This window comes from Malaclemys terrapin, chromosome 9, assembly GCF_027887155.1.
Source record: "Malaclemys terrapin pileata isolate rMalTer1 chromosome 9, rMalTer1.hap1, whole genome shotgun sequence".
Classification (NCBI taxonomy): Eukaryota; Metazoa; Chordata; order Testudines; family Emydidae; genus Malaclemys; species Malaclemys terrapin.
In genome coordinates this window covers 71,897,758-71,925,571 of record NC_071513.1, presented here as the reverse complement: position 1 = coordinate 71,925,571, position 27,814 = coordinate 71,897,758, and the positions used below count along the sequence as shown (strand labels likewise).

Here is a 27,814-nt window from a genome sequence, read left to right as displayed (position 1 = left end):
TGTTCACGATGAACTACTTTAGGTACAATTTTCTTTTGACCTAATTATCATTTCCTTTCACTACCCTTGTTTAAAATTAGATCAAGACAGCACGTAGCCCAAACTAGTCTGCAAACAGATATAGTATTCCTATAATAGATACACATAAGGTGGCACATGCCACCAAGCTCAGCTATAGAGCAGAGATCTCCAGCAGGAGGCATTTGGTTGCCTTTTCCCAAATCATAATCCACACCCTATTCTAGAGCTACCAGGTCTGCATAGGAGAAGTAGCTGTTGATCACGCCCTACCCTCCTCTGAAGATAGCAAGTTAATATTGGGAAAACCACTAGCAACCCTCTTCTACAGCTAGGAATTTTATACCATGCTCATCCTCATATCATCTTGAGTACCTGACAAATTCTAAAAGCAAACACAAGCAATTCCTCATTCTCTCTCTACTCTACCCAAAGAAACACATTTTTTGTTTCTCTATTTTTTGTTGTGGGAAGGCTGAGTTGAAGACAGAAATGGTTTGGTATTTCTACCCAAAGTAGGGAGATTCGTGGTGATTCCTCAGAGCTGCTGTTCATAGGATTCTCTAGTGATTCGAAATAAAATATTTTCCAGCATCACGAAAGCCATATTTATCCTTATATAGAAATTATACATTATTTGCATTAGCAAAAGGGGTGGAAGAAGGGGCGTTAGAGCCCTCATTCTGCTTTCACCCATGCTTTGCAGTGAGGATTCAGGTTAAATCATTCAAATGCTAGGTGGCTCCCAGCCACAATGCCCACGTGCCCAGGACAGACAAGTTCTCCCACAAATCAGTGGGAAAGGATCAGAGTACCTCCGCTTATTGAGGGACAAAGTACCATGGATGTGCCCCTGGGAGTCTTAGCAACACACAGATGAGTGCAGCACCAGTAAGGACACAGTAAAGTGGGTATGGCTTTACAAGATAGCTGCCCAGATCCAGGTCCCAATTACCTGATTTAACTCTGCAGAGAAAACATACCCTGACAGAAGACCAGCCAACCAGCTGCTTATATTCCTAAATAGGTTACCGAGATAACAAAGTCCACCTGCTTTGACCAACAAAGTCAGTCAGAAGCACAGCAGCTTTCCCTCAGCCCAGCCTGGTTCTGGAGGTGGGGTGGGGGAGAGGTGATAGTTCTCTCATAAGCCCATAGGACTGGCTAAGGATCAGATTAAAATGGCAACACCAGTCTACACAGATCCCATGGGGGCAGTACTTGGCTTCATTGCTGGTGGTGTAGACACATCTCTGCACTGTTTAATGGGCTGATGAGATTTCTCTCCAGAAATCAAGATAAGGTGCTTTTGGCCTGAGACCGTTCCCCAAATGAGCCTGGAAAGGCGAATAGACCCCCACAGATGACTGACTCGAGTCTTGCCTTTCAATTATAATACACCCGAATAAACATAAAGGGCATAAAATTTTATTCTCCTTTTTTCTCATACTAAACTTAGAAACAATCATCACCATCCTCATCAGGGCAGTTTCCAAAACTTCTGAAATAATTGGTTGATCCTCTTAAGATATGTCTCCGCTGCAATTAAAAACCTGCAGCTGGACTGTGCCTGCTGACTCGGGGCTCAGGCTAATGGGCTGTTTATTGTGGTATAGACATTAGGGCTTGGGCTGGAGCCCAGGATCTAGGACCCTGTGAGTTGGGAGAGTCACTGAGCTCAGGCTGCAGCCCAAGCCCAAATGTCTACACCGCAACTACACAACCCCTTAGCCCAAGCCCCATGAACCTGAGTCAGCTGGCCAGGCCAGCCATGCTTGTCTACTTGCAGCGTAGACATACCCTTAAAGATGTGTGAAAGTTCAGCTGGGGGGGAGGAAGGAAGTCATGTGAACATTTTCTCTGGAATCTATGCACAAGGTTCACAGCCAGAGTCTTCCTGGTGTTCTGGGTTCAAACACACCAAATACAAGCAAAAATTCCATCAAAACTATGAGTTCTCTTTAAAATGCTGCAAAACGTATGTGGTCTCATTTCAAATCCACGTCAGCCCAAATTTACTCAAAGCTCAGACCTGGCTTGTTTATATTGAACCAACGGTGGCTGAATTTTGATTGTGTGACAGATCCTAGAAACCAGTCAGGTTTGCAGAGTTTGGCACTGATTTACAAACATGTCCTGCTGTTCTACTTACTATCGTTTAGCAGCTGTAGTTTGTCCCCACAGAAATTCTTGGCCTGATGCTGCAATCCTTATGCAAGCCAACAAGCCAGTCTCCAGCTCCCTTTACCTGGGAACTGTCTGAAAGAAAGTGAAGAATGAAACCAAAGAAAACCCATAAAAATAAATATTACTGAAAGTGCACTGTCAATAACAATACAGGTCTCTGAGAGAACACCTTCTGCTGTGCAAGCTGCAATACACCCCTTACTAGTTACAGGGATAACAAAATTGCTTAATTCAGTGTTTCTCTCAGTTAAGGAAGAAGAATGGAAACTATTTTTTTTAAAAACCACGCATTGAATTTAGAGTAACAACTGAATGATAGGTGCAATATCTGGCCTTAATAGAAAACACTTACCTACTTATGTATCTTAAAAGGCTAAAACCTACATTTGCACATAAATCTGAAAATTATTTCAGTTGAATTATTCCCCATTTTACCTCTCAAAAACAACTGTGCCTGGAGTGGCTGGCTAGATATTTTGAGGCTCAGTTAGCTACTGTGTATAAAGCACTTCAAGAACCTCAGATGAAACTTGTTAAAGTGCAGTGTATGATTATTTCCACATCTCTATATGTACCTTATGCAAAACACCTTGCAACTCTAAGGATATGTTTGCACTTGGAATTGGGGTGTGATTCCCAGCTTGCATAAACATAGTCATGCTAGCTCTCATCCAAGGCAGCACGCTACAAACAACAGCACAGCCACAGTAGCACAAGCAGCAGCAGCCCAGTTTCCGTCCTGAGTACGCTCCGTGCCACCACTCATCACTGCCCCGCTACTGCAGCTACACTACTATTTTTAGTGTACTAGCTCAACAAGAACTAGTGATAACATGTCTGCATGAGCCGGGAATCTCTCTCTCTCTCTCTCTCTCTCTCTCACACACACAAACCCCCGAGTTCTAAGTGTAGATGTAGCCTAAGGTGCTATGTACAACCAGACTTATCAGGGTACGGTTGCCCAGGGAGCAGAAAGTGAAAATAGCAGGTGGTCGTGAGACGGACATTTAGAAAAAGAGAGCATATGAGCCATCTAAGTATATCACCCAGAGACTTAAAAGTAGCTTCCCCATGAGTAAAAGCATGTGAATTTGTTTGGGTCTAAAAAAACCTAGGGAAGAGGCAGTTGAATCCCCATGACCAGTTGAACCCTAGTTGCCCAGCAACTGCCTTTGTGTGGGCCCATACAATCTTCTAAGGCACTAGAGCTACTGGGCCCTTGGTTTAAGTGTAGGTTTAAAAGTCCAGTCGGTGGCACAGCTCCCAGAAGCAGCGGCATGTTTCTCCAGCTCCAAGGCACAGGGGCAGGCAGGCAGGGAGGCTCCACATGCTGCCCCTGCAGCTCCCATTGGTCAGGAACCGTGGTCAATGAGAGCTGCGGGGGCAGCAACTGCAGGCGGGGGTGGTGGTAAGCGGAGCCCCCTGGCTACCCCGTGCCTAGTGGCCACAGGGACATACCAGCCACTTCTGGAAGCCACCTTAGGTGAGCGCCGCCTGGAGCCTGTACACCAAACCCCTCCTGCATGCCAACCCCCTGCGCCCCCTCCCAAAACTCCCTCCCAGAGCCCGCACCCCACAGCCCCTCCCACACGCCAATCCCCTGTCCTGAGCCCCCTCCTTTACCCCAAATCCCTCATCCCTGGCCCTACCCCAGAGCTCACACCCCCAGCCGGAGCCCTCACCCCTCCACACACACCCCCCAACCCAGAGCTCCTTTCCACACCCTGAACCCCTCATTTCTGGCCTCACGCCGAGATCACACCCCGTCCCACACTCCAACCCCCCCCACCCCACCCCAGCGAAAATAAGCGAGTGAGTGAGGGAGTGAGGGTGGGGCAGAGAGAGCAACTGAGGGAGGGGGGATGGAGCGATGGGAGATGGGGCAGAGAGAGCAACCGAGGGAGGGGGGATGGCGTGGCAGGGCCTCAGAGAAGGGGCAGGACAGGGGCAGGACCTTAGGGCAGGGGAAGGGGTGGGGCAAAGGTGTTCAGTTTTGTGCGATTAGAAAGTTGGCAACCCTATTTAAGTGAGGGATTGGTGGCAGGGCATTCTTTATAGGGGTGGCTTTTGGCTTTGGAATTCTATCCTTCAACTCTTGGCCACTCAGAGCCCACATTTATTAACCCTTGAGGGCGCACTAGTACTATTTTCTTTTCCCCGGGCTCTTCAGTAAGAGAAGGGGGCTTGAAGGATGTGGGTGGTTAGGTGGGAGGTTTTTGCTACTTTATTTATTTGGGGGTGGGATGTTGTTTCAGTGTGGATTGTTTTAAGTGGCCAATTCATTTGCATTTTGTGATACGGTACAGGCCAGGAATCTCCAGTTTGTCAAGTGCACTTTGTGCTGTGTCTTTGGAGAATTCCCCCTGCCTAGGGGAAGTCTCTGCCAGCATTAAGTTCTGCTCTGGATCCGTTGACCTTGGAGTAAGGATCTGGAGAGGGCAAAGGGGACAGAGAAGTGAGAGCAAGGAGTATGGCCGAGGGAGGCTCCACTCTGCCCAGTTCTCCACTGACACAACAATAGCATCAGCTGAAGCTAACCCTCTGCTTTAATTTACACTGGTCCTGCGTGGCTGAGACTCAAGGAGCTGTGACCAGTTTCCTTAACAGTCCATCCCCTCCCCCCGTACACCCCTCCCTGTCACTGCACCCGAGCAGAGCTTGGACAGTGAAGCCCCAATAAAACCAATGGATAAATTCTGGTATGCTTTACCGCTGAACAGAAAGAGAGGCACACAATTCAAATGGGAAAATAAGCAGCACATCACCCAAATGACAGCCTTCAAAGCCAAAATAAATCATTGGTTTCGCTTCATTTTGATTTGGCCTGGTAGATGTGCAAGAGCTGTCCACTGTATTAAATGATCACTATGTGTTCTGCTCGGAACGCTGTTACTGGTTCTAGAAGCAGTTTTCCTGCATGTAAAAGTTCAGTTTGATTAATTACATACAAGCAACATTTTCATATATTCCACTCAATAATTAACCCCTGTAATGTATTGATTTTTTTCTTGCCCTTTGCTTTCTCTGATCCTTTGTTGCACAACAAACTTAATTAACACTCCTTCCTAGGTTCAGATTCCATTTTACATATGCACCATTGCACCCGAACCAAGTAGTCAGTGTCTCTGTTAATGCCATAATCTACAACTACACCTGCTTCTGTTACCGCCTTACTTCATTATTCAATTCACTAGCTACTACTGCTCACCAGACTCCTTAGAAAACCTGAGGCAAAATTCAGCAGCAAGACACCTGGAAGTGTACATTTTGCTGTGGGTAAGTAGATTACAAAATGGATGGTGTTGGGTAAATCAGTATAACTCATCAATGACTGTTTGAACAGCACCTGGCACAATGGGGTCCTGATCCATGACTGGTGCCTTTAGGCACCACGATAATACAAACAAAACAATAATAATAATTCAGTAGGGATCTGAAATAAGTGTAATTTACCCAGAAAGGGAGATAGCAGGAAAAAGTAGCTAACAGAAGGGTGTAAAACAAATCCTGCTTTTCTCTTAGTCTATGTACATAGGGCTGACTTCTACACTGACAAACGGTGCATACAATGGTTGGCCCAGACCACCTTTCCTCTGAAGATCAGAGGCATTCTTTCAGGGCCTCTTCCACTTGGGACAACCTGCAAAGCCAGCAGATCTATGGTAAAGGTTCTCCTAGGATGGATAGAATGGGATTATGTGCCTTACCATTTCCTATGCCACCATTCCTGCCCCCTGCTGCTGAGGCATGGTGGTGGACAATGGGGGCATTTCATAGCTGTTGTATAGACATGTGGGGTCTTAGGCAGCTGGGAGTCAATTTAGAACAGCTACCCCCTCCCACCAGACACATTCTCCTGGGCTGTGCAGCACAACTTTGAAGTTGAAGGCCTTAGCATTTACGGAGCCACTCTGCAGAAAAGAAGCCTGACCTCCCCTACCTACAGTTTGCCCACCTGGCAGACAATGATGGATTAAGACTAAAACCTGCCAGGGGCAGGTAGAACAGCTGCTCGGAAATGATCATGGACAGCAATACCAATGGCCAAAGGCAGAAACTGCTCCTGGAGCCAGGTAACTGAAGTTCCCTGTAGCTACCCCGGTGGGTGGGGCAAGTTTGCCCCTGTGAGGCTCTCAGAATGATTTACAAATGTTAATTCATAAAGATTCAAAGCACCCAAGTGTGACAGGCCTCTGCACTAACCCCTGCATGACACTGCTTCCCATAACTAACATCATAGCTGCTCAATGGTATGAATGATTAGCCAATCAATCCATTCACAGGCAGCATAATGTTTTGCTATGAATCCATCCTTTGCATTGCAACAGATGAATACTGCAGCATGATATAATAGGCTAAACTCATAGCTGGTGTAAACAAGTGCAACTCCCATGGAAGTCTCTGGGCCAGATTGAGACGTGATCTATCTATTGCCTTAACGTACATGTGACATAGGGTTGGAGGTGGCCAGATAATGGTGAAGTAGCGTAACTTGTAATGATTGGGCATTCAGTGGACATGTAAAAGTAAGGTACTACACATGATGAGAGGACAGAATAAGATGTGGGCTGTACATCATGCTGACAAATATTGTCTCATTGTTCATTTGTACTCCCCATCTGCCTGTATCAAGCTGTTGTTTCTTGTTTTATGCTTAGATTGTAAGCTCCATGAAGCACAGACAATCTTTTTCTTCTGTGTTCGTACAGCACCTAGCAAAACAGGGTCCTGATCCACGAGTAGGGTGGTTCAGTCCTATAATAATAGGAATAATAGATTATAACAAACAACAACAACTAGCAGGAAGGCAAAAGACAAAGTGTATGAAACCAGAATAAAAATGTAGGTAACCAAAAATAAATATGTACCACATCTTCCAATTATTACATTAGAGGATGCTGTTTTTGCAGTATCAAAGACTGTGGGTTAGATTCTGATCTCAGTTAAATTAGTGCCAATCTGAAGTAGCTCCACTGAAATGAATGGATATATTCTGCATTTACATTAGTACATCTCAACTGAGATGAGCATCTGGTCCTTGGGCCAGATCCTCAGATGTTATAGATCAGCATATCTCCATTGACTTTAGTGGAGCTACACCACCTTACCAGGTGATGATCTAGCCCTTTATCTTCCCCTTAGTTTAAAGTTTTTTACTGATCAAATTACAAGAAAATTGAAGGTCCTAAACTTGGCTTACATCAATATCAAGCTGGACTTATTACACAAACATATACCCCAGAAAATCATGACACCCTTAATGATTTTGTCCAGCTTCTTGAATAGAATTAAAGGTTAACTAAGTAGTAAGAGCACATGTGCACCTTAGAAACACTTCACCAGGAACCCTTCAAAAGACTTGTGGAACAGTGGATAAATGTGCATGATTGCTGTGTTGTGCATTTATGGGCTTTCTGCTAAGATTAGACCAGATGGCTCATCTCTCAAACCCTCACTAATTGGATCCTATAAATATTCCAGTGTTGCACAGATAACAAATGTATTTTTAAAATTGTAAATATTAATGATAGTTATGATTGTGAATGAGTTTGAAACACTTAGCATGCAGCCTATTTCCTCTGAATCAGCCAACAATCTACATAATGTAATTCTTCCTCCAGACTTGTAAACATATTTGTTTACTATCCACAAAAATCAAGAATTTAATATTTTCTGATCAGCATGCTATAGTTGAAAAGTTAAAGAGTACTGAAATTCCTAAGTTATCTAAACAATTCTCAATACAATTATTTTATTACACAGATGTAGTAAAAAAATTACATTTTCAAATGTTCATTTAAAAATGGCTTAAATTTTTTAAAATGACCATTTTAATCAAGTAAATATTTTCTTAAAAAAGAGACCGCCCAATACTGACAATAGTCATTTGTTTTCATTGAAGGTTTAAAGATTGGTGGATAAGGTCTAGAGTTCTCATTTCTGCAAATAACTTTTTATTTAGAAAAGGGGGAAGACCTTTCACAAACAATACAAATACAGGTACAGATCCTGCGTTGCATCCATCTGAGACGCTTGACACAGCTGGCAGGAGCTGGGAAAGGAGATCTGTATAAAGGTGGCATTAAGCCACCTTTACACTTTGTCAACCCCAGTTTTACAGCTTTCTGGGCCAGATCCCAGTGTAAAGTAGAGCAACCTCAGGACTGCTCTTTGTCTTGCTGTCTACATTCCCGAGGAATCATTGTGGCAACTAGGAATTGCTGAGGTGTATGGATGCTCCAGTCACCTCTGTACAACAGTGTATAGGATTGGGGGTTATGCATGAGCTGTTAAGGCAGCCCAAGGTCACCAAAGGATTCCCCTGTGTGGGCAAAGTCCTTAACAGACCGATTAAAATTACTTAAAGGCTGCAGTAACTGCATTTATGAGAGCAAAGAGACTAAGTGTGGTTAACCACTGCTGTATGCACCTTGTACGTTCTACACCTGCAGAAGGGCTACCCAGCATCAGAGAACTAAAGGATCAAATAGCTGTGCCTTTTATGGAAATACTGTATTTGTTTTAAGAAATACTTTATTCCTGAACTACTCTTTGCCTTTAGAAATGTAACATTCAATTTGCTTTGACATTTTCATTCTGTGGCAGCTCCTTATATCATGGCTGTCTCCCAGACAAGCTTCCCTCTTCTCACCCAACCCAACTGGTAGCTGTCTTAGTTGCTTTCTCCAGTGCATGTATAATTCTTTTTCAATGCTGGAGCTGCCTCTGCTGGGCAGCCTTGATACAGTCATTTTATATCCTTCGTCATTTGAAATATGCTATAAATACTTCCAGTATCCACCAATCTTTACTCTAAACCTTTCATTACAAAAAATGAGGACATTCAGAGGGTGCAGTTGAGAGTTTTCAGGCTCAACCTGGCGGGCTCTCTTATGGGTTAATTAGAATGTGAAAGATGCCAGTTCTTTCGAGACAGTGAATTACTTCTAACCCTTGAGGAGAATCTTAAATATTTGATTGATGGGATAAAATATGTGCAGCAACAGCATTGGTTTATTTGTTGGAAATATTAAATACTGCAGAGAACAAAGCAGTGGATGAATTTGACTGGAATTATCTTTGGCTTTCATTTAACTACAAATCCCTTTGTTCTCATTTTAACCTCTCTGCAAATGCTAAGAAATGGAAAAACTGAGGAGAACTTCTGGAAAATAAAAATGTATGGCTAAGTTCACAAGTCCCACACCTGTCCAACATGAGAACTGCAGGTGGCGAGCCTGTCTCACGTTGGACACCCAACAATTGAAGCACTCAGATACCTGGCCATTTTTTAAAATGTGGTCGGTCTAGACACACTGACAGTGATCAGTGGGGATGGGAAAATCTTGGGGAGTGTAAGGTACAGTGAACTAAAAGGGGTATGGAAGGGAATACAGCTCCCCTTCTATTAAAAACAAAAAGGGTTTCTTGGTTTAGCAATACAGCGCTATTCTCCACAGCTCTCCCTTCTCCCAGGTTGGAGCACTGAGAATGGAATCTCTTGGGTCCATCTACTTTGCAGACACAAAAACTGTGGTGGCTAATGTTTTCAAACTGTAAATTGGCAGTTAGAGAACCTAATGGACCTATGCTAACCTAGCCCAGTTTAGGATCAGGTCAGCTGGGAGGTCTCAGAACCTTAAAACTATACAGCGTACTTATATGTACACTTCATACATCTTTGGTAGGCTGACAATTATTCTCCCATTCACTACACATCAACTCCCTCCTCCAAACTCACATCTGTTGTGACCTCCTCAGGAAATTAGCCCAGCCAGTTACCCCTGTGGGGCAGTTGGGAACAGATATTTTATTTTGTAAACCACTGGAATGATTTGGAACATCAAACTGTTCAGTAATTGACCGATGTCACCTCATTAGTTGATATCATTACACTCTTCCTCCATCACTTTATTAGTCCACACATACTTTTTAGTCAATTAGATGGCAAGTTCTTAAGAGAACATATTTATTACCTGCATATTTGCACAGGGACTAGCACAGTGTGCCCCAGTCTTGACTGACTGGTGCCTTTTGGCTCTGCCACAATGCAAATAAATAATATGCCAGAATTAAACTACTGTTCCTTTAAAACTTTAATCCCAGTGAAGCCAGCTGGGCGGATTTTCGGGAAGGCGCCTGGTAAAACAAGTTGAAAGACAAGTGCAACAGGAAGGAGGCCAAAAACAAACAGGAGTACAATTGCTGGAATAAAAGGGGAACAAGGTTGAACTAGGAGAAACAAAAGAACATGGAATATTAAAAAGGGAACTATACCAAGACGGGACAAAAGGGAATCAAGAACAAGCCACGGCAGACAAGGTTTGATTGCATCTGAGTTTAAGAAACCTAAAATCCAATAAACGCAAAGGAAAAAGGGAGAAAAGAAAGGGAGGGAAATCAGTGCTATTAGAATATGTGGGACTTAATGGAATGAGGGGAAAGAAGCAGCTCTGGAAAAAGTGATGAATTGAGATTAGAAACTGGGTGAGTAAATGGGAAAACAAAGAGGTGTTGTTGCTGTTTGACAATCAAGGGAGTTTAGCAACTTTCCAAAAGAAATGCAGAGAATCATTAGCGTAAAAGAAGGGGTGGGAATAAAGAGAAAAGTGCAGGAGACTGGTAGGAAACACTCCCTCCTCCCCCCAAGTTAAAAGGTAAAAATCTTGTTGTCAAGACTGATTGTGGATCATATAAGTTAAGTGCAAAAAAAAAAAAATCATACTCTGGGGTAGTAGACTTGAAGAAAGACGCCAGGGAAAAGAAAACAGGACACAGTTGTAAGAAACCTGTGCCTGGATTGGGAATTAGCCTGTGTGTGTGCTGCAATGGCTCTGGGTGTAGTCACTGGGGTTGCTAAAGTATAAAAAGAAAGGTTACACTAGGATTTGCTGAAACGTGAAGAGGATGCTGTTCATGTAGCTCAGAACGAAGAGTGCTGTGTTTGAGGAGATACTAGCAGTCACGCAAACATGCCTGGACACTTGACTTTGATATTAACTATGGGTCACGTGCATCCATGGAGCAGCTGGGCACATGAGAGTGGGGTGTACGAAAAGCACCCATTTAATCCCCTGCGTGGAAGTCTCTGAATTCCCTAGAACACAGGGACTACTCATTGCTAGCACTCCTAGCAGTGTAAGAAAAAATCTCAAAGGGGATGGGGAGAACGCAGGGGTCCCCAACCCCTTGCATTGGCCCACATAGCTGGCCAGAAATGCAGCGTGGAGTATATCATAACTCTTGAAGGAGTGTAGTGGCAGATTAACTCTGAGAAGCAAACCCAATGAGAAGAAACTGCAGCCTCAGTTATCGCAGGTAACATGAGCTTTGCTAAATACGTTCCTGTTGTACCGTTACGTGCACATTGAAATCCATTCTTTGCTGTTATTGTTCACAGTCTCTCAGTATCATGTGAAGTATATTTGTTTATTTACAGGCTTATCCATGATGTTGTATTTTAGCTTCTCTTCAAGAGAAATGAAGGTGAGGAATAGGGTGACCATCCCTTTTAAGTCCCCTTTTAAGCCCTGACCCAGCCATCCCAACTTTTTTTTCCCCAAAAGGAGGCATTGGTCCCATTTGCTCTTGCCAACTGATCAAGTCAGCCAGAGCAAACAGGACAAATGCCCACTTTTGGGGGGGGAAAGTGGGGTGCAGTATGGAGGGGACAGAGATGCCAACCCCCCCCACAGGCAGGGCTGGCTTTAGGCCAATTCCACCAATTCCCCCGAATCGGGCCCCGTGCCTAAGAGGGCCCCGCGCCCAGTGGCAGGGCCGCCGGGGTGGGGGCAAGTGGCCGAGAATCCCTTCCCTGGCTAGAGGCTCCTTTTTAATTTTTACTCACCCGGCAGCGCTCCGGGTCTTCGGTGACACTTCAGCGATGGGTCCTTCACTCGCTCTGGGTCTTTGGCAGCACTTCGGCAGCAGGTCCTTCAGTGCCACCGAAGACCCGGAGCGAGTGAAGGACCCACCGCCAAAGACTAGGAGTGCCGCCCGGTGAGTACAAGCCCCACGTTTTTTTTACGTGTTTTTTTTTTCCAGTCATCCCTGCCGGGGCCCCGTCAAAACTGTTCGAATCGGGCCCCGCACTTCCTAAAGCCGGCCCTGCCCACAGTAGCAGTACAGCTCTCGTACAGTGGTGCAGGCATGTGCCCTGCTGAATATATTGGGATTATCTTGCCCCCTAGTGGCTAACCTACAAAATTCACACGGGACCAAATTAATCATGGTGTAAATCCATTGACGTCAATAGACTATGCCAGCGGTTCGGGACCCCAAAGTGGGTCACGATCCTGTTCTAATGGGGTCACCAGGGCTGGCATTAGACTTGCTGGGGCCAGGACTGAAGCCCAAACCCCCACTGCTTGGGGCTAAAGCCGAAGCATGAGAGCCTCAGCCCTGGGTGTGGGGCTAGAGTTTCAGGCCTCTGCCTGGAGTGGTTGGGCTCGGGCTTTGGCTTCTCCCCCTCCACCCAGGGCGGCAGGGCTCGGACAGGCTCAGGCTTCGGTCCCCGCTCCAGGGGTCATGTATTAATTTTTGTTGTCAGAAGTGGGTTGTGGTGCAATGACGTTTGAGAACCCCTGGACTATGCATTGCCTCTGATTTTGAAAAGTGATATAAATCAGAATCCCTGCTTACTGCCCTGTCAGGGAGCCTAATCAGCTGTGATGTAAGAAGGTGTAAATTAAAGTTGCCTTTAATACACTTTAATTTATGTTTTACGTACACACACTGTAAATCACTTTGCTTCCTATAGTAATGCTTCTGGCTGATTAGTATGCGAGTTAAACAATCTGGACTCCCTTAGATTTAGTAGATGTAAATAGACTATTTAGAAAATATTGCACCTGCACAGAAAAATGTAGATATAGGGATTTTTTTTGTTGTGGAAATTTCAATGGAAAAATGTCTTTTCATCCCTAAATTGAAAATTTTGACTTTCAGGTTTTCCAGTGAAAAAAGCATATATTCCACACACAAATCTGCCTAGATGAAAAAAAATATTTTCCCATCAAAAACATTTATGGAAAATTTTCAATCAGCCCTAGGTATAAATTATACATTGGCAAGAGGGTGAAAGTTGAAATAAATCTATGGGGATCTAAAACGGTGTAACAGACGCACTGAGGTGACTGAAAAAGGTACCAGCTAGATTCCCTATAGATTTACCAGCTCAAATTCAGAGGTCATATTGAAGATTATGTAAGCTACAGTTAGACTTCCTAAAGGAATTTAAGTTAGGGAGTTTACTTCCATTGACACATCGCCTCTAAATTTAGTTCATCCACACTCATTTAGACTTATGCCTGAGTTGGGGCCAATGGATTTAAATTGGGTGTTAATTTGTTCCATAAACCCCAATACATGAGAGTGCAAAAACATCTGGTTTTCAGTTTCCGTATGCCCTATTTAGGGATAACTAATAAACAACAACAACTTTCACTTACATTTTAAATAATGGGACACGATCCAAAGCTGACTTGTGTGGAACCCTGCCAATTTACACCCACCGAGAATCTGGTCCAGTGTCCTTTCCATAGGTTACGACTATGATCCTTCTCCCCTCCCGCGGTAGCCTGACCTCCCCTGCACTTTGGGAGATCTGCACATGAAAGCAGGAGGAGTTGGGAGGAGACCATTAATAAATAGACAAACTGTGTCCCATTTTGCTCTCAAGTAGGAAATGAAAATTAAAAAATTCCTCAACCATCAACTGACTGAGAAAAATTTTCCATGGTCAACTTGGTTGTCATTCAATACTAAATGAAAGAATAATGCAACTGAATTCCATAGCTAAAACTCTGACAAGCAGTCCTTTGCAATCCCTTAGAAAAATCCTGTAAAACAACCACAAATTGAATGGAATTTCTATAAGTCTGTGCATTTCAACAAGAGTTGTTCACTTACACATTTTTAACAGAAGGAGGCACTCTGTTTTCAGTGTTCACAAAAGTTTCTTTAGTGTCTGGACTTTTAAAAATAATTAAATGAATTTTAAAATAGCCTTCAGTTCCAGTGAAGAGGACCTGTCTTCTATTTAACACACCATTTCCTTCACCATATTTTAGTTGGCCAGGCCATGGCTTGCTGGAAGGAAATACGAAGCAGCAGCTGGATTTATCCTACCCTGGTCCTCTGCATTTATGGATTTTTCTCCATGATGAGGCCATCAGAACCTTTCCTCACCCCTTATCTAACAGGACCAGATAAAAACCTGACCATTGATGAGGTATGGCTATACACTGCTTTCCCATTATATGGAATAACAAAATACTGAGTGTACTTTATTCTTCAGAAAGAAACTATAAGAATCTCATTTACTCTCTGACATTTATTACAGAAAGATACATGCATGATATTTCCCCTGTGAAAGATTAGGAGCTCAATCCTCATTTCTGCCCTAAAGGGCCAACTGAGAATTCCCTGACAGAAGGTAATATTCAGGGGGCAAGTAGACAGCATATGTTTAAAAATGTTAAGGCAATAGGGTTCATAAAATAAAGTTTTCCCTATTAAACAGTAAACAGTACAGTATAAGATCTGGGCATCACGCATACTCATATTGCTATATTTTACACATTGAATTAACAGCAATGAGCATGATCCTTTCTCCAAGTTCATTCACAAAAAAAAAAAAAAAAAAAAAAAAAAAAAAAAAAAATCACAGAATTCCTTCCTTTCCCTTCCAGGTTACAAACCAGGTTTTCCCAGTTTGGACATACTCGTATCTGGTCTTACTGTTTCCTGTTTTCTTGATTACGGACTATCTACGCTATAAGCCCATCATTATTCTACAAGGCCTTAGCTTCATTATTACATGGCTGATGCTTTTATTTTTCCAAGGAGTGCTAGCCATGCAGTGGATGGAGTTTTTTTATGGGATGGTAACGGCCACTGAAGTTGCCTATTACGCCTACATTTACAGCGTTGTCAGTGCTGACCATTATCAGAAAGTGACTAGTTATTGCAGAAGCATCACACTTGTTGCAACCACAGTTGCAGCGGTGTTGGGGCAACTTTTAGTATCTTTGGCAGAGCTATCCTATTTTTATCTAAATGCCATTAGTTTGGCTTCTCTGTCCTTGGCCTTCCTAGCCTCATTTTTTCTACCAATGCCAAAAAAAAGTATGTTCTTTCACAAAAATCGTATCCCTGAAACTCCGCAAGGAACAATGGGGCAAGACACAATGTCAAATGCACCCAGCATGAACGAGCAGCCAAGTTGCCAAGAGGACAAAGATGCCGCGAAATCATCTGTCATTACCAGGACATTGCCTGAATGCCAGTCTGACAAGCACCAGTGTCACATGCTTGTGCAGTTATGCAAGGATTTAAAGGAATGCTATTGCACAAAGAAACTTCTTTACTGGTCCTTATGGTGGGCTTTAGCCACTGCAGGCTATAACCAGATTGTGAATTACGTCCAGGTGTTATGGGACGACCGAGCACCCTCTCAGAATTACGACGTTTATAATGGGGCTGTTGAGGCAGCAGCAACATTTCTGAGTAAGTAAACAATACAGTATTCAAGTATTTCCTCTAGTAAATTCTAAAATACAAACTATACCAGATATGTTTTAATCATGTGTGCGCCTATCATGTGGTTTAAGTCCATTTCATGCCTATCAAGCATTCCACAGTAGGGGTAAGCAGGTTGTACATTCAAATTATAATAATTCAGACGTACCAAAAGCCTCAAATTTAACACCAGGCCACGTATTTCTCTAGGGGGGTCCCAAAGCGTAGGCTTTAGATCACCAGAGTTTTGTGCAGTACTTGGTGGACTGTGGAGAGCACGCTGATCACATGGACCTTGTGTTCAGCTGCTAAATTCATTCAAAGAAGCTCAAAATGCATTACTGCCCTGTTATTTTTCCACATGGGCCTTGCTATGTTTGCCACAGAAATGTTAGCCATTCATGAATGGGAAGGGATGCTTCTGTGAGACACTCCCAAAGACATGGATCACACTATGAAAAGTTAGAGAAATCCTTCAATAGAGTATGGCGCACATTTTGAACGTACTGTTGTATACGTTACTTCTCTTAATGAGACCCAGGCCAGTGTAATTATTAGAATTAGCTATCAAATGACAGGAAGATCAGTTTAATATCAAACTTAATTTTCAGATGTTTAATGCATTCACAGTCAAATAAATTTCAGTCTGAAGCATGGGTTTTGGAAGTAATATATGGTGATGTGGTAGCATCCCCAGAGTTGAAGTGCACATCTAGGGTTTCATTAGAGGCCCATCTCTAGTTGAGACTTCTCTCACATATAACCCTGTTGCCTTGCTACTCATATAAATAAAGGCTGCAAGACAGAGCCAGTGGTCACCCTTCCTTTATAAACAGGAACTTTAAAAAAAACTAAGCCCCAAAAAGAAATTTCTAAATCCTAATTGGCATGTGCAATGTGGGGCTACAGGAGAATTTTTTCACCAAAAATTTTAAGCGAACTGTTAAACTCACTATCCTGATGAAGTGAGTTTAGCCCATGAAAGCTTATGCCCAAATAAATGTGTTAGTCTCTAAGGTGCCACAAGGACACCTTGTTGTTTTCACTATCCTGAGATACCAGAGTTTTAAAAAAGAATTAGGGACCTGGTCCATTGCTACTCTGCAGCTGGAATAGTTATTTACCCCAGTGCAAAACAAATGCAGAATGCTACCATCCCGATCCAGCAGGGTTTTACACTCACTTTGCACTGGGGTAAATGGCTGCACAAGGTGCAAGGTAACAGTGAATCACTCCCAAGGTGTTTCCTCAGATAAATTTTCAGAACCATTCTGTGTCACGTCGCATCTCAAAGAGCCCAGCAAGTTCACACATTAAGCACTAGGGTATGTAAGCGATTGTGATACTCTGCCTGATTAAGAATGAGAGAACACTGTTCTCTGTAGATTTTTCAAAATCAATAAAAGGTCTGGCTGGCCTAGCAAGTTTCACAAAAAGATCTGTGGACTTGGCAAATTCATCAGTCAAAGGATTTGCTTCAGGATTCTGGCTGAGCTTCTAAAGCCACAAAGGAGTTTGGCATATTTTAAAAGGACATGAACAAAGCTCAGTGGAATTACTAAGCTCCCCAGGGAACCCCAAGAGTCTTCTAAGCAGAACTGGGAAGGAGAAAGGACAATCAATTAGCCCAGATTCTATCTCTAAAGTAGTCCAGCTCCGGTGCATACTGTTGACATTCAGACTAAGAACATTTTCCGTTTGCACAGCAGCTTGTCCAATACACCGAGTATAATCATGCCTATGATTTGTCAATAAAAATGACAAGAATTGATGAATGCAGGTGTGTGTCTAAAAATGACTAATCTGTTGCATAAAATAAACATCTTACAACTGGAACTAGAACTCTTCTAGTCAAATATTTACCGTGGGTTTTAAAATCAAAATATAAGTATGTTACTATTTACTTGATAGCGTGGCAGGTATACAACGCAATATTCTTATATCATCTCTCTAGGTTCAGTAACCGCCATGGCAGTAGGATATGTGAAAATTAACTGGGATCTTTCAGGAGAGCTAGCACTGGGAATCTTCTCTGCACTGGATGCTGGTTCTCTATTTCTCATGCATTTTACTGCCAACATCTGGGCATGCTATGCTAGCTATCTAGTTTTCAAGTCATGTTATATGCTTCTCATAACAATAGCAACGTAAGTACAAACCATCAACATGCTGAATTGTTTATTCACAGACTTCTCAAACCAATAAAAAAGTCACATTAGATAGTCCTTCAGTTTAAAAATAATGAAGTCTAGCATTAGATTGATTACAGGTCATTTAGTACCTTGAATGAAATCAATATATTCCCCTATTTTCATTTCAAGGGGTTGTTAGAGTAGTATGGAGGACTAAGACAAGAAAACAAGGTCGACAGCCAACCATTACAAATGTATCCATCTTTCCTCCCACAATTACAAGTACAACACTGTCTTCAGCTGGGTGGAATGTGAAATGTATATGGTGTTTGAAAGATGTCACCCACAAGTGACCACTGAATGCAGAAAGAACAAGCCATAATGTTTCTACATAACTGGGAATATTTCAAGGAATTCAGCAACTAGTTATATTATGCCATCTCTATTTCAGCTGGTTAGGGATATCTGGTGGATATTTATGGCTGTAAGCTACATTTTAGATATGATATAGCTTGTCACAGACAGGGTTAAGAGCTACTAAATTAACCTACAGCTATACCTAGGTATATTTACAGCTTGCTGTTAGGTTAATTAGTGCTTTAAAAAGAACAGACTGATAATAAACCAGCAGTCGGCAACCTTTCAGAAGTGGTGTGCCAAGTCTTCATTTATTCATTCTAATTTAAGGTTTCGCGTGACAGTAATATATGTTAATGTTTTTAGAAGGTTTCTTCCTATAAGTCTATAATATATAACTAAACTATTGTTGTATGTAAAGTAAATAAGGTTTTTAAAATGGTTAAGAAGCTTCATTTAAAATTAAATTAAAATGCAGAGCCCCCCCGGACTGGTGGCCAGGACCCAGGCAGTGTGAGTGCCACTGAAAATCAGCTCGTAAGCCACCTTTGGCACGTGTGCCATAGTTGCCTACCCCTGCAATAAACCCTCAAACCTTTGTTTTTAAAGGGGGGGGGGGGAGAAGAGAGAGAAAGAGTCATTGAATTCAAATGGATTTTGCTTATGTTACATAGCAGCAATATAGACAGAGGTGACCTCTTCCCAAGGCTTGGTAAACACCAGCTTCTTTAGTCCCCTGGTGCTTGGGTGGGGGGGGGGGGGGGGGGGGAGAGACACAGTCACACAGCAGCTGGTGTATTTTGATGTAAGAAACTATAGGCTGGCTAGAAGGTTGTACATAGCTGTTTTCTGTAGTTGTGAGTGCAGTAAGTCTAGTTGCTGTGATTGCTATCAATCAACATCTCTGCTCAAAGCAGTTAGAAAAACTCTGAGCATGTTATAAAGAAAAGGAGTTGGAAAGAGTAACCTGAATTGTGTCCTCATTTTTTCCTGACTAGGAAAAGCCCATTCAAGGATTTCAATCCTTTTCTGAGTACTTGAAAGCCATTAGATGAGTTAAACCTAACATGTTTACAAGAACCCTGGCACCCCATCTTTCTATAAATCAAGAAAAATGAACAAAACGACCAGAATTAAATAAAGCATCAGGGGGGATTAAATAAAGAATGTGCGAAGAGCAGTATTCCTACATTCCCATATTGTAAATATGAAGCTTGCATCTGTCTACACAACACACTGGCGCTAGTGGGGAACTTTCTAATTAAAGATTTTTCATTAGAAGATCCCAATTCATCAAAACTGAAACTGATTGAACCAGACCCTTTCCCGTCAACAATCTCCCAACTAAAAGAAATCTTGAAAAAAGTTTCAAAGTTGTTGAAATGTTCATGTCAGCATTTTCAAAATAAAATGGGTCATTCTGTGGTTCAAAACAACTCTTATTTTGACATTTTAGTTAATTTATACTAAAAACCAAAATATTTAAACAATCAAATGAAACATTTCAAAATCATCAAAACAAAATGTATCAATTGACCCAATCTAAGCGTTTTTTTCCCTTCCCCCCCAGATTATCAATTTGTGAAATTTTTCAACATTAACTTTTCATCTCAATTTGGTACAGGAAATTTTTTCAAAATCTCTAAACTTCTCACAGGATAGGAAAACCATTTCACACCCATCTCTCTCTCTCTTTCTCTCTCTCTCACACACACTCTCTCATGAAGTATGACACATCTGACTCACTATTCAATCCAGCCTTCTGTTGATATTGCTTTTTTGTGAATATGGCGCAATAGAATTTTGTTCATACAAATATTTGGGGAGGATTTTTTTCATGCAAATACAGCTGTTGAAACATGAATGTCAATTTGTATTGAAAGTGCTTTCTGAGCCACCTTTGATTATTAATCCAGCTAAATAGATTAGGTCAGGTCTTAAATTCACCCAGAGCTGTCTGGAGCAGAGCTCTGGTACATATTTTCAACCCCCCTGGAGTTTTCATAGCATGTTGGGGGGTGGGGGGAGGAGGGTTGCATGGGGGGGGGCACCAGGAAAGACTGAGAATTTAAGCCCTGGTTTAGGTAGGCTAGTGTGTGTATGTGACAGGAAAAAACAATGTAAAATCTGTTGAACAGCAAATAAATCCAGCCTATTTCTTTCTCTTCCTCAGTCAAGAAGGAATCCAGCTGTTTTTAAATATGGAGTCTATGAATATGGCCAAACCTAATGCTCATTCTTTGCACAAAATAGACAGGAAACAGGTGTCCTAAGATTTCCTAGACCACACAATGCTCCCCTTAAAGAGAGATTCAACATCCCAATGATTTCTTCAGGCAATGCTCCTGTTTTTATAAATGTTAGCTCACCCATCGCATGACTTAACTGACCAATCTCACAGCCCACATCTCAGTGCTGCATATTGAATACTCGCCATAAATGGTTTCCAAAACACCCAAGGGCCCAAATATTACTAAACACATTTAAACTGAGGTAGTGCCAAAGTCTGCTCCCCAATTTGCTACATGCTGTACAGACTTACAGAAGGCAACAGTTTTAAATATTATATGTTCAGCAATAGTAAACAATGAACAAATTCTTCAACAGAAGTTGGTCCAATAACAGACATGTCACGTACCTTGTGCCTCTCATATCTGGGACCAACATGGCTACACACAAAAAATATCTTGACTGGTACATGGACAGTTCACAAACAGGAAAATAGGCCAAATCTGACAGATGGTTTGCCATCAAGTTCAACCAGCTCTACCAAAAAATGGAAAACCACAAGAACTTCAGGAGCCTAATAAATATCCTATGTCCAATAAAAAAGAATCGACATACTGTACAATGTATTACAAGAATTACAAGCAAACTTTCTGAGTAGAAGACCCAAAAGATACAATTTTACAAAGAAAGGTTTAAAATAAATGCTCCCACCCAAAAAAAAAAAGTTGAAGGGAGATAAAAAAAACTTACAGGAATTCAGCACAGATAAGAAGTAATCAATGTCACTCTCAAAGTCACTCTCAAACCACAGACCTTACAAACCAACTGACAAGAGAAACTCTGTTCTTAAGAGGTTCTATTAGATCCCATAGGGCTCATCTGAACCAAGAATGGAAGAATAATCCAGAAGTTTGGTGCTAGCCTGGTAACTGGGAGAGCCAGGTTTAATTCCCTGCTCACTCACAGCCGTCCTGTGTAACTCTGAACAAATCACTTATTTCCTCTGTGCCTCAGTTCTCCATTTACAAAATGGGGATTATAGGCGATACCCTGATCCTAGAGGACAGAAGGTGAAACCTCTCCTCAGAGACTATGGTAATATAGGGGAAAGGGGGCATGTAAGGACAGAGATAGATAGCTAACATGTTCAAATACACCTTGCCTTGTCTACACTCGGGTGTTAAAATAGGATAGTAACACATTGTAAAATGACACCTTTTATCCTAGCCTAGACATACCGTACTATATGTGAATCATCGCTCTTTTCCAAGGAAGAGGATAGGGAATCCATTCATGTTCTCTGCAATTTAACTAACCAACCATTTAATTTTAGGTTTCAGATCGCTGTCAATCTAACCATGGAACGCTACGCTTTAATGTTTGGATTCAACAACTTTGTTGCACTGGTGATTCAGACTATTATAACTGTAGTCGTAGTTGATTCAAGAGGTCTGGGATTGAAGATAGTCACCCAGGTAAATAGTATTATTCACTTTACATTTACTGTTTGGCTAATTCAGTTAGTGTTGCATGCATCTTAAACCTGTAAAAGGAATCCTTTGACATCACAATTTCCAGTTTAAGCAATCATAATCCACTCTTCTTTTGTCCTTTCCCTTGTGTAGACAGCACTGAAGATGTAACTTGGTCACCAGGTTTGAAAGTATGCCACTGGGTTTTTACATAAAACTCATAGGTTAGTCATGGTCCCTTCCCCTCACCCTTAGTGGCTCAGATCCACACTAAAGATCCCATTAAACTGATCCTTTGATTTTTGGCAGGGACCCCAGACCAATTCATGAATGGGCAGGTAATACTGTTGGGCTGCTGCCAACTTCCTCTCAGTGAATACAACTAAACTAGCCCCCACCCTGCTGAGAAATCTACATAATCTCTAGCCACAGGGTGTCATGGCAGTTCAACAGCATAAGAGGTAGCCTGGACCAAGCACAGAACTAAGCGCATGAGGCTCCTGCTTTCTAATTCCACCTGACACAGACCTGCTATATAAAACTTAAGTCAGATAATTCTACCTTCCTGCCTCGAGTATTCACATTTGTAAACTCGAGTAGTAATACCTACTTATCACATGGGGTGTTCACTGTGCTCATTAACCAATCCTGCTTCTACTAATGTCAACTGAAATTTTGCCTCTGAGTTCAAGAGCAGCAGGATCTAGTCAAAACCTTGGTAAATTATTTTTACCTCTTTGAAATCACATGATACTTTCTAGTTACTGAAGAGAAGTGGAAAGGAGCCTTCGGTAACTTGGCAGGAGAAGGAGGTGGTGAGAAGAGGGACAGAATCATCAGGATACCAAAGTAGGAAAGTAAAGAAAGGGTAGAACTGGCTAACATGCACATTTTGAGTGGCTGGCAAAGGGGGCAAGACATGAAAAGGGGAGCCCCACTTTGAATCTCTGATGGAGGAACCGGTCTGATAATTGCTATACCCTTGCAGCTCACAGCCACACCACACAGAGTAGGAATACATCCAACAGCACAGAATACTTAGGTATGTAGAGTATAAAGCTATTTGAGTTGGTACCCAGGCTCTTACAAAGAGTGCCATGGATCTTAAGCTTTCGTGGACTACAGCCCACTTCTTCGGATGCATATAGAATGGAACATATATTGAGGATATATATATACACACATACAGAGAGCATAAACAGGTGGGAGTTGTCTACTGTCTGTACTGGGCTATCTTGATTATCACTTCAAAAGTTTGTGGGTTTTTTTTTGTTTTGTTTTTTTGTTGTTTTTTTTCCTCTTAATTAATTGGCCTCTCAGAGTTGGTAAGACAACTCCCACCTGTTTATGCTCTCTGTATGTGTGTATATATATCTCCTCAATATATGTTCCATTCTATATGCATCCGAAGAAGTGGGCTGTAGTCCACGAAAGCTTATGCTCTAATAAATTTGTTAGTCTCTAAGGTGCCACAAGTACTCCTGTTCTTTTTGCGGATACAGACTAACACGGCTGCTACTCTGAAATGGATCTTAAATGACCACAAGTGACCAGAAACTTGGTTTTATATATCGTCAATAGACTTAATCCTCAGCTGATGTAAATTGTCAGCTCTCCACTGAAGTCAATGAAGCTCTGACAATTTATACCAATTGAGCATTTGACCCTAGAGGCAGCAGGTTGAACAAGGTAAGAAATGCTACTCTGGAACTAGACTAATGCTTTCATGATGCCAACTGTAGATATGATACAAATTGACAAATATAATGGAAAAGGCTTAAGCGAACAAGTGCTCCCTATATTGGTACCTAAAGTCATCAGATGCTTCAGTAACACAAGTCCATGGAGCACTTGCTTTTGAATATGGAAAAGAAAACAAACATCTGCTCTGTTAGTTCCAATCTTTACCATGTTCCCAAGTGAATGCAGAGAGTTCCTTCAATGACATCTCAGACAGCAATTCCTTTTGCTGGCCCTCTGGGCTCCAAGAATACCAAAAAGGTATTCAGATACCATTCAGGAGGGGTGTGACTTCTGAGTTCAGGCATGTTGTTATATGGCCTTGAGGTCTCTTGGTTGGTTAGCACAAGCAGGAAGAGTTTCTGGAAAGATGACAAGCATGCTGCTGATTCCCCCAGCACCACCCCTTTTGCTTTCCCCCAGCATGGAGCACCCCTCTCCTGATCTTCCTCTCAGGGTTACTTCTGCACAGTAACTCAGTTATACTATTTACCTTCCAGGTGGTTTTAGCAGTGAAGCTACATTGGTGCCTGACAAAACTGATAGAGGAAGGAATATAATAAACAGGTGGGGGACTCAAACAGGGCATTATGGAACAAAATATTGTCCAAAATGCTAAAGACCCCTGAGAGTTTCTTTTCACAGCCATTGAATGAAAAACCTCTACAATATAGAGGCATAAGAGCAGGCTTATGATGCATTACTTTAGAGCTTTTAATAAGTTCTCAGAGCTTTACATTTTTCATAGTATTAAAAGCACTCCTCCCTCTCCATTCACTGTGAAAGGCAAAAATAAATTGCTTCCTGATGTGTTAAATTTTGACCTACACTACGTTCAATGTAATAAGTGCTATAAGACTCCGTACAACTTGAGATCCTGAAATGAAGATACATCTACAATACATCTTTGATTGTCTGGATATCATGGAGGAATGAGGAAGCAATTACTTTTGGATAATCACAGTTATAGTGTAATTTATAAATGTTTAATGTGTATGATATGTTTCAAACAACAGTTTCAGCAACTGAGGTTTGTATGAACAAGGTAGAACTGTATCATTTCCAAGATACCATATACAACAATCCTTATACTATAATAGAATAGAATATCATTGATATCATGCAAACAAACAGATCTTCCAATCCTGGACCATATTGATACTAGTAGAGTCTCCAGCATAAACTAGTGGCTCTCTGAAGGCTGCTTTCCGTTGGCTGCCTATACCCCCAAGGAGCCATTCCAGTAGCTGGTCATTGCCAGAGCCTAAGGAAATATTTGGCCATGCCTCTTTCCCTGACCACACTCTTATGATAGTGGCCAGGAGGAGCAGGGAGTTGGTGTAGGAGCCAGTATGACACCTCTGCATCACCCAACGATCCTCTGGTATCTGGCAAGCCATCCAAATGAAGTTTGTGCTTGCAGAAATTTAGCTATGACATGGATGAATGAATTGGTAGAATCTATATACTTAATAGTTCAGAAAGAAGTGGGTATTTCTCCAATACAGTATGTGTGTTTCACCAATTCTTCTGCATTCTTTTTTTTCAGTTCCTAATTTATGGCAGTTACTTTGCAGTCATAGCTGGGATTTTCTTGATCAGAAGCATTTACACAATTGTCTCAATCCAATGCAAAAAGGAAACACAGAACTTCTCCAACGGATCTCAGAACATTAAGGAACAAGAATCAGAAACCAGATTATAACCAGCTATGCAAACATCTGTAACTTTAATGGACTTATCAAAAATGCCTCTGCTTGCAAAACTCTCACTGAAGTCAATGAGAGATTGCAGTAAGGGGAGCAGCACTTAGTCCTTCATGTACGCCCCTGCTAAATCACAACAAACTTACTCCAACCGAAAGAATTGCCTGATATGATTGAACACCAGATCTTCAGCTGGTGTAAATCAATATTGTGCCGCTGATCTGAACTGATCTAAACTAACGTTGAGAATGTGAAAGTAGAAGGCAGCCTGGGTGAAAGTGATCATGAAATCATAGACTTTGCAATTCTAAGGAAGGGTAGAAGGGAGAACAGCAAAATAGAGACAATGGATTTCAGGAAGGCAGATTTTGGGAAGCTCAGAGAGCTGATAGGTAAGGTCCCATGGGAATCAAGACTGAGGAGAAAAACAACTGAGGAGAGTTGGCAGTTTTTCAAAGGGACACTATTAAGGGCCCAAAAGCAAGCTATTCCGCTGGATAGGAAAGATAGAAAATGTGGCAAAAGACCACCTTGGCTTAACCACGAGATCTTGCACGATCTAAAAAATAAAAAGGAGTCATATAAAAAATGGAAACTAGGACAGATTACAAAGGATGAATATAGGCAAACAACACAGGAATGCAGGGGCAAGATTAGAAAGGCAAAGGCACAAAATGAGCTCAAACTAGCTACGGGAATAAAAGGAAACAAGAAGACTTTTTATCAATACATTAGAAGCAAGAGGAAGACCAAAGACAGGGTAGGCCCACTGCTTAGTGAAGAGGGAGAAACAGTAACAGGAAACTTGGAAATGGCAGAGATGCTTAATGACTTCTTTGTTTCGGTCTTCACCGAGAAGTCTGAAGGAATGCCTAACATAGTGAATGCTAATGGGAAGGGGGTAGGTTTAGCGGATAAAATAAAAAAAGAACAAGTTAAACATCACTTAGAAAAGTTAGATGCCTGCAAGTCACCTGGGCCTGATGAAATGCATCCTAGAATACTCAAGGAGCTAATAGAGGAGGTATCTGAGCCTCTAGCTATTATCTTTGGAAAGTCATGGGAGACGGGAGAGATTCCAGAAGACTGGAAAAGGGCAAATATAGTGCCCATCTATAAAAAGGGAAATAAAAACAACCCAGGTAACTACAGACCAGTTAGTTTAACTTCTGTGCCAGGGAAGATAATGGAGCAAGTAATTAAGGAAATCATCTGCCAACACTTGGAAGGTGGTAAGGTGATAGGGAATAGCCAGCATGGATTTGTGAAGAACAAATCATGTCAAACCAATCTGATAGCTTTCTTTGATAGGATAACGAGCCTTGTGGATAAGGGTGAAGCGGTGGATGTGGTATACCTAGACTTTAGTAAGGCATTTGATACGGTCTCGCATGATATTCTTATCGATAAACTAGGCAAATACAAATTAGATGGGGCTACTATAAGGTGGGTGCATAACTGGCTGGATAATCGTACTCAGAGAGTTGTTATTAATGGTTCCCAATCCTGCTGGAAAGGCGTAACGAGTGGGGTACCGCAGGGGTCTGTTTTGGGACCGGCTCTGTTCAATATCTTCATCAACGACTTAGATATTGGCATAGAAAGTACGCTTATTAAGTTTGCGGATGATACCAAACTGGGAGGGATTGCAACTACTTTGGAGGACAGGGTCATAATTCAAAATGATCTGGACAAATTGGAGAAATGGTCTGAGTTAAACAGGATGAAGTTTAACAAAGACAAATGCAAAGTGCTCCACTTAGGAAGGAAAAATCAATTTCACACATACAGAATGGGAAAAGACTGTCTAGGAAGGAGTACGGCAGAAAGGGATCTAGGGGTTATAGTGGACCACAAGCTAAATATGAGTCAACAGTGTGATGCTGTTGCAAAAAAAGCAAACATGATTCTGGGATGCATTAACAGGTGTGTTGTGAGCAAGACACGAGAAGTCATTCTTCCGCTCTACTCTGCTCTGGTTAGGCCTCAGCTGGAGTATTGTGTCCAGTTCTGGGCGCCGCATTTTAAAAAAGATGTGGAGAAACTGGAAAGGGTCCAAAGAAGAGCAACAAGAATGATTAAAGGTCTTGAGAACATGACCTATGAAGGAAGGCTGAAAGAATTGGGTTTGTTTAGTTTGGAAAAGAGAAGACTGAGAGGGGACATGATAGCAGTTTTCAGGTATATAAAAGGGTGTCATAAGGAGGAGGGAGAGAACTTGTTCACCTTAGCCTCTAAGGATAGAACCAGAAACAATGGGTTTAAACTGCAGCAAGGGAGGTCTAGATTGGACATTAGGAAAAAGTTCCTAACTGTCAGGGTGGTTAAACACTGGAACAAATTGCCTAGGGAGGTTGTGGAATCTCCGTCTCTGGAGATATTTAAGAGTAGGTTAGATAAATGTCTATTAGGGATGGTCTAGGCAGTATTTGGTCCTGCCATGCGGGCAGGG

The 27,814-nt window shown here is 42.0% G+C and overlaps 2 protein-coding genes across 2 annotated transcripts in view; one reads left to right on the top strand and one right to left on the bottom strand.

The window, feature by feature from the left end:
- LOC128843719 (C-C motif chemokine 20-like) overlaps positions 1-27,814 on the bottom strand; it is a 52,431-nt gene that overhangs the window by 11,404 nt on the left and 13,213 nt on the right. The window lies entirely within an intron of this gene.
- SLC19A3 (solute carrier family 19 member 3) lies at positions 14,004-25,987 on the top strand. The gene is made up of 5 exons (XM_054040775.1): positions 14,004-14,437; positions 14,898-15,714; positions 17,681-17,873; positions 21,778-21,919; positions 25,206-25,987. The coding sequence occupies exons 1-5, from the start codon at positions 14,288-14,290 to the stop codon at positions 25,359-25,361; spliced, it is 1,458 nt and encodes a 485-aa protein (XP_053896750.1). The 5' UTR covers positions 14,004-14,287; the 3' UTR covers positions 25,362-25,987.